A 17,494-nucleotide genomic window follows, 5' to 3' on the forward strand; every position below is an offset into this window, starting at 1 on the left:
CTTTAATCCCAGAACTCAGGAGGCAGAGGCCAGCAGGGTCTACAGAGCAAGTTCCAAAAAGAAAACAATTAAGTTGCCTGCTGTGGTGGTTTGAATAAAAATGGCCCTATAGATGGGTGGTGGGAACACCAACTTTAATCCCAGCACTTGAGAGGTGGGGACAGGTTGGGTCTCTGAGTTCAAGGCCAACCTGGTCTACAGAGCGAGTCCCAGCACAGCCAGGGTTACAAAGAGAAACCCTGTCCTGGAAAACAAAACAAACACAAGACAAATAGAAAGTTATTTGTGGGGTGAATATCAGATAATGAAAGCTGGTTGTGGTGGCTCATCCCTTTTTCTCATCTCAATCTTCTGAGTAGAGAGGCTAAGGCTGGCAGAGTTCTCCTGGACTAGAAACTGAGATACTGTCGTTAAACAATAACCATGAATTAGTGAGCTATGATGGCTCACACCTGTCACATAACTTGGACAGCTAAGGCAGGAAGATTAAAGTAAATTTGAAACCTGGGTTGCAGAATGAGACCTTGTCTCCAAAAGCAGGGACAGGGGCACTAGGCTAGGTCGGGTGTGGTGGTTACACACACTAAATACAGCATTCGGTAAGTAAAAGGCTGACAGGCTGAGTTCCAGGTCTGTCAAGGCTGCAATAATGAGAATTTGTCTCAGAAGGATGGAGGGGATAGAGAAGGACTAGAGAGATGGTTCTGTCGTTAAGAGCACTTGCTGCTCTTATAGAAGACCCATGTTCTTTTCCCAGCACCCATCCAGAGATTCACAACCATAAGTAATTCCAGTTTCGGGGATCTGATGCCCTCTTCTGACCTCCATAAGCACCACAAGTATATACAGTGCAATATATACACACAGGCAAAACAGTCATATACATAAAATATACACATGTATGTACATATATATAATATGCAATAATACAATAAATAGTGATTTTTAAAAAGAGAAAATGCTCATAATGTATCACAGACACAGAAAATGTTTGGGGCTCGGGAGATAGTTCAGAGGTTAAGACTCTGTACTGCTCTTCCAGAAGACCGGAGTTCACTTTCTAGCACACAGAAGCTGTGTTGGGTGGCTTACAAACACCTGCAACTACAGCTCCTACAGACAGGACACTCTCTTCTGGCCTCCTCAGGTACCTGCATGCACAACCTTCAGAAACATAATTTAAAATAAATCAATTCTTTTTTGGGTTTTTTGTTTGTTTGGTTGGTTGATTTTGGTTTTTTGAGACCGGGTTTCTCTGTGTAGCTTTGGTGCCTGTCCTAGAACTTGCTCTGTAGACCAGGTTGGCCTTAAACCCACAGAGATCTGCCTCTGCCTCCTGAGGGCTGGCATTAAAGGCACACACCACCCGGCTAACATCTTAAAAGAAAAGACTTCTTAAGGTTCAAAAATTTGGAAATTCACTTGCCCAGAGTATAAATTAAAATGCCTTTCTGTTCTTAAGAACAGAGAAGTACGGGGGCTGGAGAGATGGCTCAGAGGTAAGAGCACTGACTGCTCTTCCAGAGGTCCTGAGTTCAATTCCCGGCAACCACATGGTGACTCACAGCCATCTATAATGAGATCTGGCGCCCTCTTCTGGCAGGCAAGCATACATGGAATGAATGTTGTATACACAATAAAGAAATCTTTTTTTAATTATTATTGTTATTAAAAATTTTCACCTCCTCCCATTTCCCTCCTCCTCTCTCCATTCCCCCTCCCCCTCCTCTCCAGTCCAAAGAGCAGACAGGGTTCCCTACCCTGTGGGAAGTCCAAGGTCCTCTCCCCCCCATCCAGTTCTAGGAAGGTGAGCACCCAAACAGATTAGGTTCTCCCAAAGCCAGTACATGCAGTAGAATCAAAACCCAGTGCCATTGTCCTTGGCTTCTCAGTCAGCTCTCTTTGTCAGCCATGTTCAGAGAGTCCGGTTTGATCAACTGCTCCATCAGTCCCAGTCCAGCTGGCCTTGGTGAGTTCCCATTAGATCAGCCCCACCATCACAGTGGGTGGGCGCACCCCTTGCAGTCCTGACTTCCTTGCTCATGTTCTCTCTCCTTCTGCTCCTCATAAGGACCTTGGGAGCTCAGTCCAAAGCTCCAATGTAGGTCTCTGTCTCTATCTCCTTCCATCGCCAGATGAGGGTTCTTTATAAGTTACTTGAAAGGAAGTAACATGGAAGGAATGTTGTATACATAATAAATAAATAAATCTTTAAAAAAAAAAAAGAACAGAGAAGTACACAGTGAACATCAGTCACTGTAGAGGAAAACCTGATCATTTTCTTTTTGTGGTGTTCAGGATGGACTCCGGGTTATGCATGCTGGGCAATTTCCAGCTTATTTACATTTCTAACCCTCCTGTTTCAGCTACAAGACATGAAGCTTCTCTTCTAGCAACAAACCATGCATTCTTCAGGTCAGAGAATAGAAGCTGGTAGGGACTTTGAGATAGGCAAGGCCAACATGCCCACAACCTGAACGGCGCCTCCTAGCTGTAGCTCCAGTGCTTCGCTACCCAGGAAAGGCCCTGTCCTCCCCACACAGGCCTAGCTCTCATTTGGTCTTCTGCTTCCTTGGGGTCTTTCGGGTGGTAGCAGCCCCCATCACTGCTCACCCTCTAAAGCACTGCAGCAATTCACTGCCCCCATATCCAGGTGATCTCGCCTTCGAGGGAGGAAATGCTGAGACATCAGTTGTTTGGTCACACAGCAAACACCTAGGCTCTTAGACCTCACAAGCAGCTGAGGCACATCTGCCAAACTATAGTACTTCTTCCTTTATTAGCAAACATTTGCAAGTTCCCTGACTTTAGATTCATTCATTCATTGGTGTGTGTAGGTGAAAGTGTTGAATTCGTCAGAGCTGGAGTCACAGGTATGTTTCTACAATACTCAGCTTGCTGCATGGGTGCTGGGATTGAAACTTCCATTCTCATAATTGAACAGGAAGCACTTCCAATCATGCAGGCATCTCTCCAGCCCCAGGTTCACAAGACTAAACTAGTATATTTCAGAACTGAACTATTTGCCTTCACATAGGAATGGGTATTTTGGACTCGAAGAGATCAGAGACTTGCACACTTTCTCTTCACACTTCTCTCAGCTGCTCAGCCAAACTCTCCTCCTCCTGCTCCCTCTCAGGAAGGCCAGTGAGAAAAATCAATGAGGGCTAGCCTGTAGAACAGGCAGGCTGCTGCCCTTTAAACTCTGAGCTGGTTCAATGATATGAGCTTCTGGCATTTCCAACCTGTTGGTTTAACCTCAAAAGAACTAAGGTGATGGGAGTGGTTGGTGCGGGAGAATTATCTGTATTCTGTCAATCATGTATTTTAATAAAACGCTGATTGGCCAGGCAGGAAGTATAAGCGGGTCTACCAGACAGGAAGTAGAGGCGGGGCAATGAGAATAGGATAAGGCTAGGGAGGAGAAAGCTCCCTCAGCCACTCCTGTGCAGACCACCAAAGAGGCAGGATGTAACTTGCCCGGCTGAGAAAGGTATGGAGCCATGTGCTAATGTAGATAAGGATAATGGGGTAACATAAGTTATAAGAGTTAACAAGAAGCCTGACCTAATGGGCCAATCAGTTTATAATCTTATGGAATCTTGTGCGTGATTTTCCTTGGGGTATGCCAGTTGTGGGGTACTGGGCGGGACAGAAACCCCAACAAGCCGGCCCCTCATGTTACAAGTGGTGGCGCACGACTTCAGTCCCAGCACTCAGGGAGCTCATGGTCCACACAGTGAATTTCAGGACATCCAGAGTGCCATAAGGAGACTGACTCAAACACACACACAAACAAGAACCAAGAGCTGGAAAGACCCTTTGACCTCTGACCTGATGCCAGCCTGGGGCCCAGAACTTCTCCACTGCCACCAAGCAATCACACAACATTCTGCCAGTATGGCTTTGTGGCACTGGGGCAAGGAGCCCTATCTTTAGAGATCAGAACTCACAGCTAAAATCTCATGGCATCCTGGGTGTGAGTTAAAATAAGCAGAAGGAATAGAAAGTACAGGTGACAGAGCACTGGCCAGGTGCGGCTACCTCTCAAAGGAACTAGAAATTTTTTCCAGAAATTTTTTGCCAGAACCAGGCAAGGCAGAAAGAACAGCCTCAGGCAGGAAAAAACCTACAACTCAGAACTGGACTCAGGAAAGTCTGTGTGTATGCCTACCAGCACAACAGACAGTCGTGTGTGTGTATGTGTGTGTGTGCCTACCAGCATGATAGACATGCAGGCATTTGTGTGTGTGTGTGTGCGTGCGTGCACGCACGCCTACCAACATGACATGCAGGCATTTGTGTGTGTGCCTGCCAGCATGACAGACACTCAGTCATATGTGTATGTGCCTGCCAGCATAGCAAATATTCAGTCATATTAGAAGCACACAGGTCTGGGAGAAATGTATAGCTATGTCAATAATGGCACAACTGGGCATAGAGATTATAAAAATACTTTCCTGTCTTTCAATCCCCTAGAATGTTATCTGGTAGGGAGTAAAGCACTACACCCAAAATTCTGGCTATGTTGACCAAAACAGGAGAAAGAGGCAGGGTTGAGGAGAGAGAAGGCTTAGGAGAGGCACGGATGAGGCTGCTGCCACAAAGCCACTTCTATGAGGCCAAGGGCTTGAAGCCTGTACTCCCTCATCCCACAGCCCTCTCTGGAAAAATAAGCACAGACTGATTAAGGCAGAAGTGAGTCTCTGAGATACTTTATGGAGTAGTCTCTTGAGAGGCAACTAAACCTTGGCTCCTACTTCCTTCCCTTCTGTTCTCTAGACTACGTTTTTGGGTTTTTTTTTTCTTACCAAACAGAACCACCTTAAATGATCTCTCATTCTCTTTTGTCATAACAGTCTTTTTCTTTTTCAAAAACTAAAAATAAAATTTTATTGTGTGACATGGAAGGGGGGGGAGACAGACAAATGTGGGGTGAGGAGGTTAGTGAGTAACTTTGTAGATTTGATTCTTCCTCTCTCCTTTATGTGAGTTCTAGGATCATAACTCAGGTAGTGCCTGAACAATTTATCCCACTTTAAACAAAGACGGGGTCTAGTTGTACATAGGCTCATCCTGTATGCCTTTCAGAAGACTGTTGCCAGGGGTACTCTCAGCACCACTGCTGCTGCAACATTTCTCCTTGGAAGTATTGGTCCTGACACCCACAACCCAAATTACCTTGCACCCCTCTTCTCAGAATCAATATAGCATCAAGGCTTTCTCTGCAAAGGTGAATACCTGACCTGTGCCTCCCTTCTTTCCTCTGCAAGCTCACGTATGCAACCACACTCACACATGTACAAGTATACACACACCAAATCCAACCTTCCTTCACAGGCTTTCTCCTAAAGTATACACACACCAAATCCAACCTTCCTTCACAGGCTTTCTCCTAAAACCATCCCATCTAGTCCTATTGCCGCTATACCTCAAATTTGAATATGGATTCAAATGTAAAAGGATTGCTTTTTTAAAGGTAGATGCTGTGAAAACACCAGGTCCAACCAAACATCAGGCAAGTAACACTTCCTGACACTGCTGAATATATAAACTACTCAGAGGCTGGGCCTTTAATCCCAGCAGAGATAGGTGGATCTCTGTGAGTTCGAGGCCAGCCTGGTCAACAGGTTGAGTTCCAGGACAGCCAAAGATACACAGAGAAATCCTGTCTCAAAAAAAAGAAAAAAAGAAAGAAAAAAAATTACTCAGAACGTGTTAGAGACCATGTGCCAAGAGTCTGACTCCATTCTGACACCCACAGTCCTGAAAGTAAAGTGACGACATCCACCTTGGATTAGGTTCCCAGTACCCACACAACAGTTTACAATCAGAGGAAGCCCAGTTTGGGGGACCTGGTACACTCTTCAGGCTTCCATAGGCAATGAGTGCACATGGTGCACATATACACATACAGACAAAGCACTCATACACATAAAATAAGAGTAAAAGTAAAATTTTTTAAAGCAGAACAGAAGTCCATGCATGATGGTAGGCACCTTTAAGTCCCACATTCAGTAGACTGAAGCTGGAGTATTTAAAATTCAAAGCCAGTCTGGGCTACACAGTTAAAATTCTGTCTGAGAGAGAGGGGAGGGGAGGGGAGGGGAGGGGAGGGGAGGAGAGGGGAGGGGAAGGGAGGGGAGGGGAGGGGAGGGGAGGGGAGGGGAGGGGAGGGGAGGGGAGGGGAGGGGAGGGGAGGGGAGGGGAGGGGAGGAGAGAGATATTTGGGGACGCAGATTTCTGGGTAGCACGCTTGCCTAGCACACTCAAGGCCCTGGGTTCAATTCCCAGCATGCCACTCCTATACTCATGAGGTGAAGGCAGTAGGTTCAGAAGTTCTTAGTCATCCTGTCAAAGTGAGTGTTTTAAAAACAAATCATAAATAAATCATCTTTAAAGCAGAGAGACATGTTCCTATGAGAGGTATCCTCAAAAGTCAAGTGATTTAAAGGGAGAAAAGAGAAAGTAGTTGATAGTTGAAGTGAGCCTCTCACTGGGAAACAGAAAGCTCAACTCCTTTGGCTCTCTGGCACCAGAACTCTAGTTGCTTATCTATGGGACACCTAAAAGAAGAACTGACTCATCATCTTTTGTTAAAGGTGAGACCTAGTTGTGGAGCTCGGGCTAGCCTGCAAGTGCTGGAATTGCAAGTAGGAGCTGGAATCACAGACACACATTTCTCAAGAGGTGTGATGGAGCCCATTCAACCATGGTAAGATCCTGATTGATAGACCTGAACTACTTGTCAGGATCCAGTTTTTTGTTTTTTTTAAAAAAAAGACCCAGGTTGTAATGGCAGCAGCCACTACGCTGTGCCAAGTGGAGTTCAAGGCCAGCCTGGTCTATAGAATTCCACAACAACCAGGGCTACACAGAGAAACCCTGTTTCAAAAAACCAAAACAACAGTACCAAAAACAAACAAACAAGAAACCCACGGGCTGAAGAAATGGCTCAGTGGTTTAGAGCACCTGTACTTACCAAAGACCTGGGTTCAGTTTCTAGCACCCACATAGCGCTTAACAACTATCTGTAATTCTAATCCCAGGGGATCTAGTACCCTCCCTTCTGGCTTTTGAGGGCACCAGGTACATACTCAATGCACTTACATACATGCAAACAAACATTCATACACATAAAATAATTTTTTAAATCAATGTGTTAATGAGAAGGGGTTCCAGCACAGGTTCCAAAGCTACAGAGAAACCCTGTAGCAAAAAACCTAAATGAATGAATGAATGAATGAATGAACAAACGAACGAACAAATAAATGAAGCTCCATCCCATGATGTAGTAGTGAGCTACTATCCTCATTTCACCAGGGTATAGACACCCTGGAACTATGTCTTGGTAAGAAGTAGCTAAGGAAATGAACGATTTAAGATTACCAGAATAGAGTATTGCTAGTTGGTTCATCCTCATTTATGTATCCCAAGCTGATTTAGTCGGCTGACCAACATCTTCATGTGTTACTTCTGTCTTTACTCAAGCTATCACACAACAGTGAGCCCCAGCACCACATCTCAACAGGCCCACAACAGTGCTCACGAAATCTGTGTCAGACACACTCCAAAATCCTGTTCATTCTAATGCTCACGGCCAGACAGGAATGCTAATTCCAAAAGCATTCATGCTCTTCCTGCCCTACAGAGTTAAGACTAGTAGAAAACAAGTCTTCAAACTATCCTTGTCTTCACTGACTTCCAGAGACAAGGGACAGGACAGGAGGCCCACTGTCCTGGAGGAAGAGCTGCCCAGCTCAGTCACAGGAAGGATGGATGGGTCTTTCAGGCAGAACAAACAAGGCACACAGCAGTCAAGGAAAAAGTTGGGTTCATCTGAGGATTCACAGACAACCTGATTAGATGTAGTGTGGAATGAGGGAGGGTAAGGCAGGCAGGTGCAGGCCCTGGAGGAAGGATGGACACTCAAGAGTTGAGTCTATAGGCAATGGGCAGCCATTAAACACATTCTGGGTGTCAGAACAGCTGAGGAGAGCAGGTAGAATAAAAAAAAAGTAGGACATGGGGGGCGGGTCTTTGAACTGTGTTGCTTGGTTTTGTGATCTTAACTGCCCACTTGAAGTTTGGTAAGTTCACTGTAATTCCTTAAAAAATTTCCCTTGGGTATCTAACTGAAACTATTAGCCTAAGGAATGCTTTAAGACTATGGCTTCACCCCAGCCAGTGACTGCAGCAGGCAGATAATAACGTACTCACAGTCCACAACTTTAGGATGGTCAGCACCATCTTCAACAAGCCACAGCCTTGGTCACCATCAGGCAACAGCTGAAAGATCTCTGATCAGAAAATTAATATGTCAGCTTTAGTAGGTTAATGGTAGGGCTCAGTCTGTGGTAGATCAAAGATCATCAGGAAGTTAGGTGTGGTAACTGTAATCCCAACACTAGCAAGGTAGAGAAGGTAGAACCTGGAATTCAAAGCTAGCCTGGGCTGTGTGAGACTCTCAACCCGCCTCCTTAAAGGAAAAAAAGGCATTAGGGGTTCATCCTCTACTCTCTAAGGGTCTATGGAGAATTCCTAACATTATAAATTGGAGACTCAGTAACGGCAGGCTCCTCTCTAAAGGCTTCCACTGTACTTGGCTAGGATTAATTTTTAGCATCCCCTTACTCAGTTTCATGAAATGGACACAACCTTACTCTCCCAGATATTAAAATGTGATTTGCCTTTAATATCACAGAATGGTCCAATCAACACCTGTCTGTAATATGAAGAGGAACAACTACAACAGCAGTGAACTCTTCTCTAGGCCTGTCATTACTTTACACCCTGGAACAAGTGCATCCAGCTCTGAGAATGACGGTTGGCCCAGGCCTACAATGTCGGCATCTCCAGACCAGGTCAAATTACCCAGCCTACCCAGTGATACCCTATCACGAAACCAAACCAGGGAAAAAGAAAAAAGAGGTGCCTGAAAACACAAGTCAACTCAACACAGATGGGTGTGGTACGATCAGTTCAAGGCAACCTCTGGCACTTAATGTGTTCAACAACAGCCTCAGCTACATAAGACCCTTGTCTTTTTTGTTTGTTTGGTTTTTCAAGACAGTTTCTTTGTGCAGCCCTGGCTGTCCTAGAACTTACTCTGTTGACCAGACTGGCCTCAAACTCACAGAGATCTGCCTGCCTCTGTCTCCCTAGGGCTGGTAGTGCTGGGATTAAAGACATGTGCCACCATGAACAATGACACTTTGGTGGAGAGGAGAGAGAAAGAAAGAGAGAACACCAAAGACATTTTACCAGGACACTAATACATGCCTTTCCCCAGCTAAGCTACTCCTTCCTGCATCTGTTTAGAAATGTACTACACTAAAAAGTACCACAGATAAAAGCCTCAAGAGTAAGATGACAGACTCAAAATTCAGTCAGCAGGGAAAATTTTCCCTTGACATAAAGTTAATGATCATTTTGCAAATATTCTATCAGCTTTTATGTTCTCAGTAACAGTGCTCAGTTTATCAAAGTTCTTACAGTATATCAGGGAAATTAAGAACAGGGAGCAGGCTAGGGAGATGGCTCGGTAAGTAAAGGACTTGCTAGAAAGCATGAGGGCCTGAGTTTGAGCTATAGCACCTATGTACAAAGATAGATGCACAAACTGTGACTCCAGAGCGGGGAAGGGAGAGAGAGGAGGATCCTTGGGGCTTGCTGCTAACCTGTCTAGCTGAATCACTAAGTGAGAGACACTGAGAACAATATCAATTTCTAGCTTACACATCCATACGGAAAACTGAGAAGTAACTGATGAAGCCCTTGCATTCACTCACTGCTTATGCGTTTGCTGTGAACCTACCTGATGCTAGGTATGGACGTGTCAGGACAGGTGCATACTTGTTCTCTAAGAGCCTGAAGACCAGGGACATGCAACATGAATCCGTCAAGGAAGCTCCACAAAACCCTGCTCAGGAGGATCTAAGAATAGTTTCTCCGGTGGTTCTGCAGGAAGTAGGGGTACTTCATTAAGAGTCAGTAAGAACCAACCAATCATTTCCTACCTACTTTCCTCCTTTGGATTTTTATAGATGTCACTGCCTCAAACTTACTGGGTTTAGGAATACTACCTTCATCAACCCAAGCCAGAGTATCTCTAATCACTGTGAGGTCACTGCCAAGAGTTTTCTACTCAGTCAGTCCCCAGACCCTACAAAGTTTGCACAGAAGTCTCTTCAGTGTCCCTCCCAGCATCCTTGTGAGACAAACCAGACTAGTATCATTTCACAGTTGAAAGACCTGATTTGAAAAGTCAAGCAGTGCCAAGGTCACAAAAGCAATAAGTAGAGGTGGGGCAGATTCCAGTTTCACAATACATAACACAACGGTCACTGTAACAGGAGAGGTTGACCAGGTGGTCCCCAGGAAAACACTTCCTCCTGTACTCTTCATGCTGCATGGGTCTGGATTTCCCTAGAAACTAAAAAGGGCTGAGCTAGACCTACCAGAAGGGGACCCACTTTAGATAAGGGGAGGAATGGATCCTAAATATCTGACACCAAAGCAGACATGGAAAGGAAGAAAAGCAGCTCATGACAACAGTGGAGTCAATCTTTAGTCACATTTTCTGAACACCCTAAATACTTAGTAACAGTTGTTTTACAAAGAGACAGTGGCTAGAGGTACAGTTTGTAGCCGAATATATGCTGAGCACAGCCAAGACCCTGGGCTCAATCTCCAGCAAGTAAAAACAAAGAAACAAAGGAAGAACTTTGAATGTTAAAGTGGAAAAACCAAAGAAGCTGGACCACAGGGGGAGCTACAAAAACAAACAAACAAAAAAACAAAAACAAAAAAACCCCCCACAAAAGCCAGAGTATAGGACAGTGGACTGCCTAATGACAGCATTGACCCTCATTTGTGCAATCTAGGAAAGGCAGACCAGTGAAAGGCTAAGACTAGATCTCCAATTACAACTGTCAAACTTGCATTTTCCTCAATGGGAGATGTTTGCTCTCTACTAAAAGTTTCCAGAAACTTCCCAGTGTTTAGGTAGCTACACATTCCCCAAGGACTGACAACTGAACCCAGGGCTTTCTGGGAAGTACGTAAACGATCTCCTTGTGAGCTACTCCCTACAACTTTTGATGTGCTCACCCAAATGTGGTAGGCAAATGTTGCCCCTCCACAAAGTACAGGCCCTGGGTTTTCATTATTCTTCATCTATTATAAATCACTAGGATTTGAAGCACTTCCCAAAATGGCCAAATTTAAACAACAGCATAAACACTGGAGGAAGTCAGAACAAAAGGTGTGTAGATTAACCCAATACAAATCCTCTCAAATTCTATGAACACAAGAAAGTGAGTCACCAGCAACGTAAACCCTGGAGAGAAAAGAAGCAAACCCAGGAAGTGAGAGCACCCATGAGCTCACTTAGTTTTTTGTCAACTTGACCCAGGCTAGGGTCATGTGGAAAGAGTGGAACATCAACTAAAAAATGCTCCCATCAAATTGGCCTGCAAGTCTGTGGGAGAATTTTGTTGATTAATGATTGATACGGGAGGGCCCAGCCCACTGTGGCAGTGCCCCCACTGGGTAGGTGCTCCTGGGTTGTAAAGAGAAGTAGACTAAAGGAGCCACGGAGAAGAACAAACAAACAGCACTCCTCCAGTCTCTGCTTCAGTTCCTGTCTCCAGAGGCCTGCACTATAGATGCATATGTTTTGTTTGGTTTTGAGACAAAGTCTCTACATAGCCCTGGCTGTCCAGGGACTCTATAGTCCAGGCTGGCCTCAAACTACAGAGCTCTGCCTGTCTCTGCCTCCCAAGTGCTGGGATTAAAGGCATGTGCCACTATAGCTCTTCAATTTCTACTTACTTTTTACATGTTTAAAGGTTTTGCCTGCATGTATGGAGATGTACCAGTTTATGCCTGGTGCCTGCTCAAGTCCGAAGAGGCTTTGGAGTCCTTGGAATTGGAGTTATGGATGGCTATGAGCCACCATGCAGGTGCCTGAAATCTAACCCTGGGGCCTTTGCCAGAGTAACAAGTGGTCTTAATCGCTGACTGAGTCATCTCTCTAGCCCCTCCTGCCCTGGATGAGTTCCTGCTTTGGCTTTTCTAGATGGTGGGGATAAAGTGTAACACGAAATAAACCCTTTCCTCCCCAAGTTGCTTTTTGGTCATGGTGTTTTTCACAGCAATAGAAAGCAAACTAAGACACCTGATCATTCTTAAAAAGCAATTTTGATGCGCTCACCCAAATGCGGTAGGCAAATGTTGGCCAGTTCCTGTGACTATCCTTCATCATACCCCAAAAGGGACTTACAGATGTGATTAAGGATACAGACAATAACATCATGTTGCATTATTCTAAACTGACCTGTGAAATGCAGAGAATGCGCTCCAAGCTAACCTTGGAGAGTCAGAGAAACCAGCCAATGTGTTAGAATAGGCCACAAGAAACAGTCTCCACTGACCCATGGCAAGTGGCCAGGAAGGAAAGAGGATACCTCGGTTTTACAAGTGTTAAACAGTAGAATTTGGCCAGCAATTTTTTTTTTATTGGTTTTGGTTTTGGTTTTTTGAGGCAGGGTTTCTCTGTAGCTTTGAAGCCTGTCCTGGAACTAGCTGTTGTAGACCTGGCTGGCTTCAAAATCACAGAGATCTCTGCCTGCCTCTGCTTCCCGAGTGCTGGGATTAAAGGTGTGCGCCATCACTGCCCAGCATGGCCAGCAATTTGAATGGGATTGGAAGTGGGTTCTTCCCCCAATGGTTCCATCAAGAAGTGTATATTAACTGAGCACACCTTTAATTCCAGCACTCAGGAGGCAGAGGCAGGCGGATCTTTGTGAGTTCAAGGCCAGCCTGGTGTAGTAGAGCTAGTTCTAGGACAGCCAGGGCTACACAGAGAAACCCTGTTGCAAAAATCTAAAAGAGTGTATATTGCCAACATCTTGATTTCAGCCTTTTAACTAATACTCACCAAATCTTACCTGAGCCTCTGACATAAAGAAATGGCCAGATATAAGTTGTTACTACAGCAAAATAAAATAATACACAAGCAGCAATATCTTACAAAGGTAGAGGACACCTCAGTTCCCACAAGGAAGTTGCATTATGATATATCCAGTACGCTTCAGTCTTTCCCCAGACCTCAGACACTTCTACAGCCTACTATCTGTGATGACAACTCACTACTCCAGAGCTACCTGGTTTTCCCCCAAAAAATCTTTGCCCTGGGGCTCAGATCATTCCTAAGACTTCATTCCTAAGATTTCATGTAGATATAACTCAAGTGCACCAATAAAGCACTTGTGGGCTGGAGCCTTGGCTCGTGTTAGAACACTTGGTGGCTGCTCTTGCAGAAAATCCAGGTTCAATTCCCAGCACTCATAAAGCAGCTCATAAGAACCCCTGTAACTCCAGGCCTGGGGTGGGAGGGGACGGACCATACCCTGACCTTAGAGGGCACCAGTCATACATGGTACACTTATATACAGGCAAGCAAAACACTCATACATACAAAATAAAAAAAAAACTTATTTGCTGAACTGTCTGCAAACTGTCCAAGGGTTATTCTGTGGTAGTACCAAGCCACTGATATAGTACCCAATCCTTCTGATGTACTGATGCTTCCCTGCATTTAGCCCAGCCTCCTTCTTTCCACACTGCTTCACCCCACCCCCTCCAACCAGTAAGTTACTAATGTGTCCACACATTCCCCTTTCTCTGGAATGTGTCTTCCTCTTTCAATTTCCATCATCTAATGCGGGTCTTTATAATCCCTGCCAACTAGGTCTTCTACAACCAACTCATGAAACCATATGATGGACAGTGACCTAGCAGTGAGAATGTGAGTGAAAACAGACAGAACCCCCACCAACCCCTCCAGAGCAAAAAACTCCCCCAAACTGCCTACTTGGCCTCACTTGGGTCCTTAATTCATCTCCAGGGACTCAGGGACCTTCCCAAGAGTAATGCTGGACCACCTCAAGGCAGACCACATGTAAAACAGATACAAGTTATTGCTCAGCATCTCCATCACTAACCATGTCAGCATCTGCTCAATCTCCTTGACTGTTTTGCTCCCATGACGGAGAACTCTCCACCTACAACAGTCCTTTATGATGATTTCCCAGTCATATGCTGGGAATGGTGGCCTGTCACCCTCCTACTTCTCTTTCTAGAGCTCAATCTGTCACCTACTCTAGCAGGCTGCTCCAGTCCTACTCATCTAACACTTTAGCGCCCACAACGTGATTGAGCATTGACACAACTGTACTATCTGTTCCTTTACCGGCAGTACCAACCCTCAGGGAAAAGGCTGTGCCACAAGCAATTTTCTAAACACTTCCGGAAGCTCAATAAAAACGGCTAGGTGAAACAAACACTCAGCAATGCTCCCTGAGCAGAGGGCACCCCAGCCCTTCATTCCCTAATCCACAGCTGCTTCCTTCCACCGTTCGGCCAACTTCACACACTGTGGAAGAGAAGGGAACACTATTCTCTGTCCCCACTGCCCACGGTCCAAACACCTACTAACCTTCCAATAATCCTTCAGTTTTGTCTTCCACCTACCCTCCGCCAACTCACTGATGTGGTTTTCGTTTTATTATTTTTTTGTAATAAGCCGCTCGGCACCCCTGGTAAATCTGGAGCTGCCGCTTTCTTTTTCTGTATTCCGTGAGAATCTAAGCAGAGGAAAAATTGCACTCAAGCACACAAATGACGAGGCGGCTCACGACGATGACTCACTAGCTAGGGTTACTGGGTTTGCAGAGTTTGACCCCAGAAAAACTAGCCAGCAGTCCCTGCCGCCCCAGACAGGCCAGGGAGACGGCAGAAGGATCCCCGCACGTTCCCGGCGCCCAGCGGACCCCGCGGGTTCCCGCCAGAGTCTACTGGGGGTCCAGCCCGGCCTCACCCTCCTCGCGGCGAAGGTCCGACCACCCGGTCCTCGCCCCCGGCCACACTCACATTTGGCTAACCAGTTTCTGCCGAAAGGCGGCGCTACGCCAGTCGGTCTCCTGCCCCGAAACGTCCATGCTCGTAGCCCGTGCCCCTCGCCCCCACCGCCACCGCCGCCGCTGCCTCTAACACAGAGCCAGGCCCGAACGCGGAAGTCGAGCGATCCCGCTGCCGGGCTACACCGGAAGTACAGAGAGGTTGTCGGAAATGGAGTCTGGCCTCCTTGTACGCATGCGCGTGCGCGCACACCCACGGTCTATAGGACATCTACATATATTTTGTTGTCAGTGTTGAGGGCGGCTAATTTTACTGTTGGAATAATTGCTAATGGATAATACACTTTTTTCTAAACAATGTTATAGTATTGGCATTTTAATATCTAGTTTAACCTATATGTACATTCTACAGCTATCAAGATAAAACTACTATTGTCACCACCAAAAAACAAAGTCAGATTTAAGATCTTTGCCCATTGAATCAGTAAGCTTAATATTTAAAAGAAAAGCAAAAGCCAATGCCTTTCAATGTTTTCTCTGTAGTTCATATATCTTACTTCTTAGTGGTTCGTACCTTAATACATTTTTGAGTATTTGACCTGGTAAGTGTTTAAGGGTTGCTGTGCTTGTCTGTCTTGAGTTCACCTTTCAATGTTTACATGACTTAAGTTTAGAGTAGCAATAATAAGGTAACTAACTGATTTTATGATTCTTCATTTTCCCAAACTATGTGAAGGTCATCATTTAAGAACTTTCTTTGTCCCAGCACTCAGGAGGCAGAGTCAGGTAGATCGCTGCTGAGTTCACGGCAGCCTGGTCTACATAGTAAATTCCAGGACAGCCCATGTAGAGAGATCTTGTTTCAAAAAAGCATCTGTTTGTTTATTGTTACAGAAGAAAGCACTTGGGGTGGGGGAGTGGAGCTTTTTTTGTTCTGTTTTGTTTTTGAGGGTTTTTGTTTGTTTTTTGTTTTTTTTTTTTTGGGTGTGTTTGTTTGTCTTTGGAAAAGTCTTAATACCTGTGGGTTAAAAGTTCAGTGTAATGAACCTTAAAAAGAAAATTCAAAACTGCCAAGTATTGTGGTATTGTGGTACACGACTTTAATCCCAGCCTTTGGGACGCAAAAGCAGGTAAAATGGTATTTTCAAGGTCAGTCTGCACAAGGTTAATACAGGCTCTTTATTCAAATTTTAATGACAAATATCAACTCTCATGTCACACAACAGAGAGTTCCAAACCAGCCTGGACGACTTAGAAAGATCCAGTCTCAAATAAATAAATAAAAATAAAGAACAAGACAAAAAAAGTGGTTGTCCCTGGAGCCCCTGACCCGTGACACCCATGCATGCAAGTAGCGCTGCAGCATCAGAGACTGGAAATGTCCTGCACCCTATCAAGATCTCCAGGATAAGCGATGCCAATGTAAGGGTGAGAAACAGATGCTGGTCTTGGACAAAACCAAGTTCCTCGTACTGGATCACATCTACACAAGTAAACTCTTCAAGATAATTAGAAGGCAGTTACAGCTCAACAGTAATCAAGCCTTCTTCCTTGTGGTGAACTGAGCGTGTGTGAGACTATCTCCCCCGAGTATGAGAGTGAGAAGGATGAAGACCATTCCTTATACGTAGTGTTCGCCTTCTGGGAGACATTCGGATCAGCACTGACTGGATGAGACTAGACCAATGCCCTAAAGTCTGTTAAGTCTTGACTGTTGTAATAGTAATAGTAATAATAATAATAATAACAATAATAATAAAGTGGCACGTGAGAGAAAGACGCCATGTGACAGAGCTCAGGTGGAGAGGTTTTTTTATTGGAGGAAAGTGGATGGGAAAGTGGGGAAGGGGAGAAGAGAGACCGGTCCCTCTGGGGCCAGGAGCGGCAGAAGAAAAGAGGAGAGAAGAGGAGAGGGGAGGGGAGAGGAGAAGAGAAAAAAGAGAGAAGAGGAGGGGGGAGAGGAGAGAGAGAGAGAGAGAGAGAGAGAGAGAGAGAGAGAGAGAGACACTGGAGGTAAGCTAGGTCCACCTTCTAACAGGGAATGTCACAATGGCGCACAGAAGGTGCTCTTAGTGGCTGTAGCCGAGGACGTATCCTGCCAGGACCTCACGGGCAGACCAGTACAGATGCCTGAATACTAACACTGACCACCGAGAAAAAAAAAAAAAAAAAAAAAAAGGATTCCGCAGCTCACCACCTGCAGATCAGAACGTAGACATCCACCAAGGATGTTAGGAATTGCTTGTCGGCCAGAAACTGAGCTCCACGAAAACGCATTCAGCCTGTAAACTCATCTAAACTAGGCTATCTTGTGTTAGGAGGCTTAAAAACAAAATACTTCGCATCCTAAACTGCCAATAAAGCAAAAAAGAATAAATTCACAAGGTACAGAGGTTTCAGTGGCAGAAAATTACCAGATAATCCTGCCTACCTTGGTAACCTGGTCAAGGAAAACGCAGGTTCTTTTATTCTAATATTAATTGCCAAAAATAACTCATATCACACAGTACTCAATAAAATACATAAACATGTGTATGTGGTTACAGAATGAATGCAAGTTCAGCAACAAC

At 45.1% G+C, this 17,494-nt stretch overlaps 1 protein-coding gene across 8 annotated transcripts in view; it reads right to left on the reverse strand.

The window, feature by feature from the left end:
* Med15 (mediator complex subunit 15) overlaps nucleotides 1–15,095 on the reverse strand; it is a 65,122-nt gene extending 50,027 nt beyond the window's left edge. For 2 of the 8 annotated variants that reach the window (XM_048452348.3, XM_048452344.3), the window contains exons 1-2: nucleotides 14,938–15,036; nucleotides 9,818–9,960 (exon numbers count right to left, since the gene is read on the reverse strand). In XM_048452348.3, coding sequence (XP_048308305.3) covers nucleotides 9,818–9,894 — 77 coding nt within the window. In that variant the 5' untranslated portion in view covers nucleotides 9,895–9,960; nucleotides 14,938–15,036. Of the gene's footprint in view, nucleotides 1–9,817; nucleotides 9,961–14,503; nucleotides 14,617–14,937 lie in introns of those variants that run through there. The other 6 variants (XM_048452343.3, XM_048452350.3, XM_048452342.3 and 3 more) reach the window with 5 other exon arrangements.
* Nucleotides 15,096–17,494: the final 2,399 nt, after the last annotated feature.

Source organism: Myodes glareolus, chromosome 2 (assembly GCF_982192425.1).
Source record: "Myodes glareolus chromosome 2, mMyoGla1.1, whole genome shotgun sequence".
NCBI classification, from domain to species: Eukaryota; Metazoa; Chordata; class Mammalia; order Rodentia; family Cricetidae; genus Myodes; species Myodes glareolus.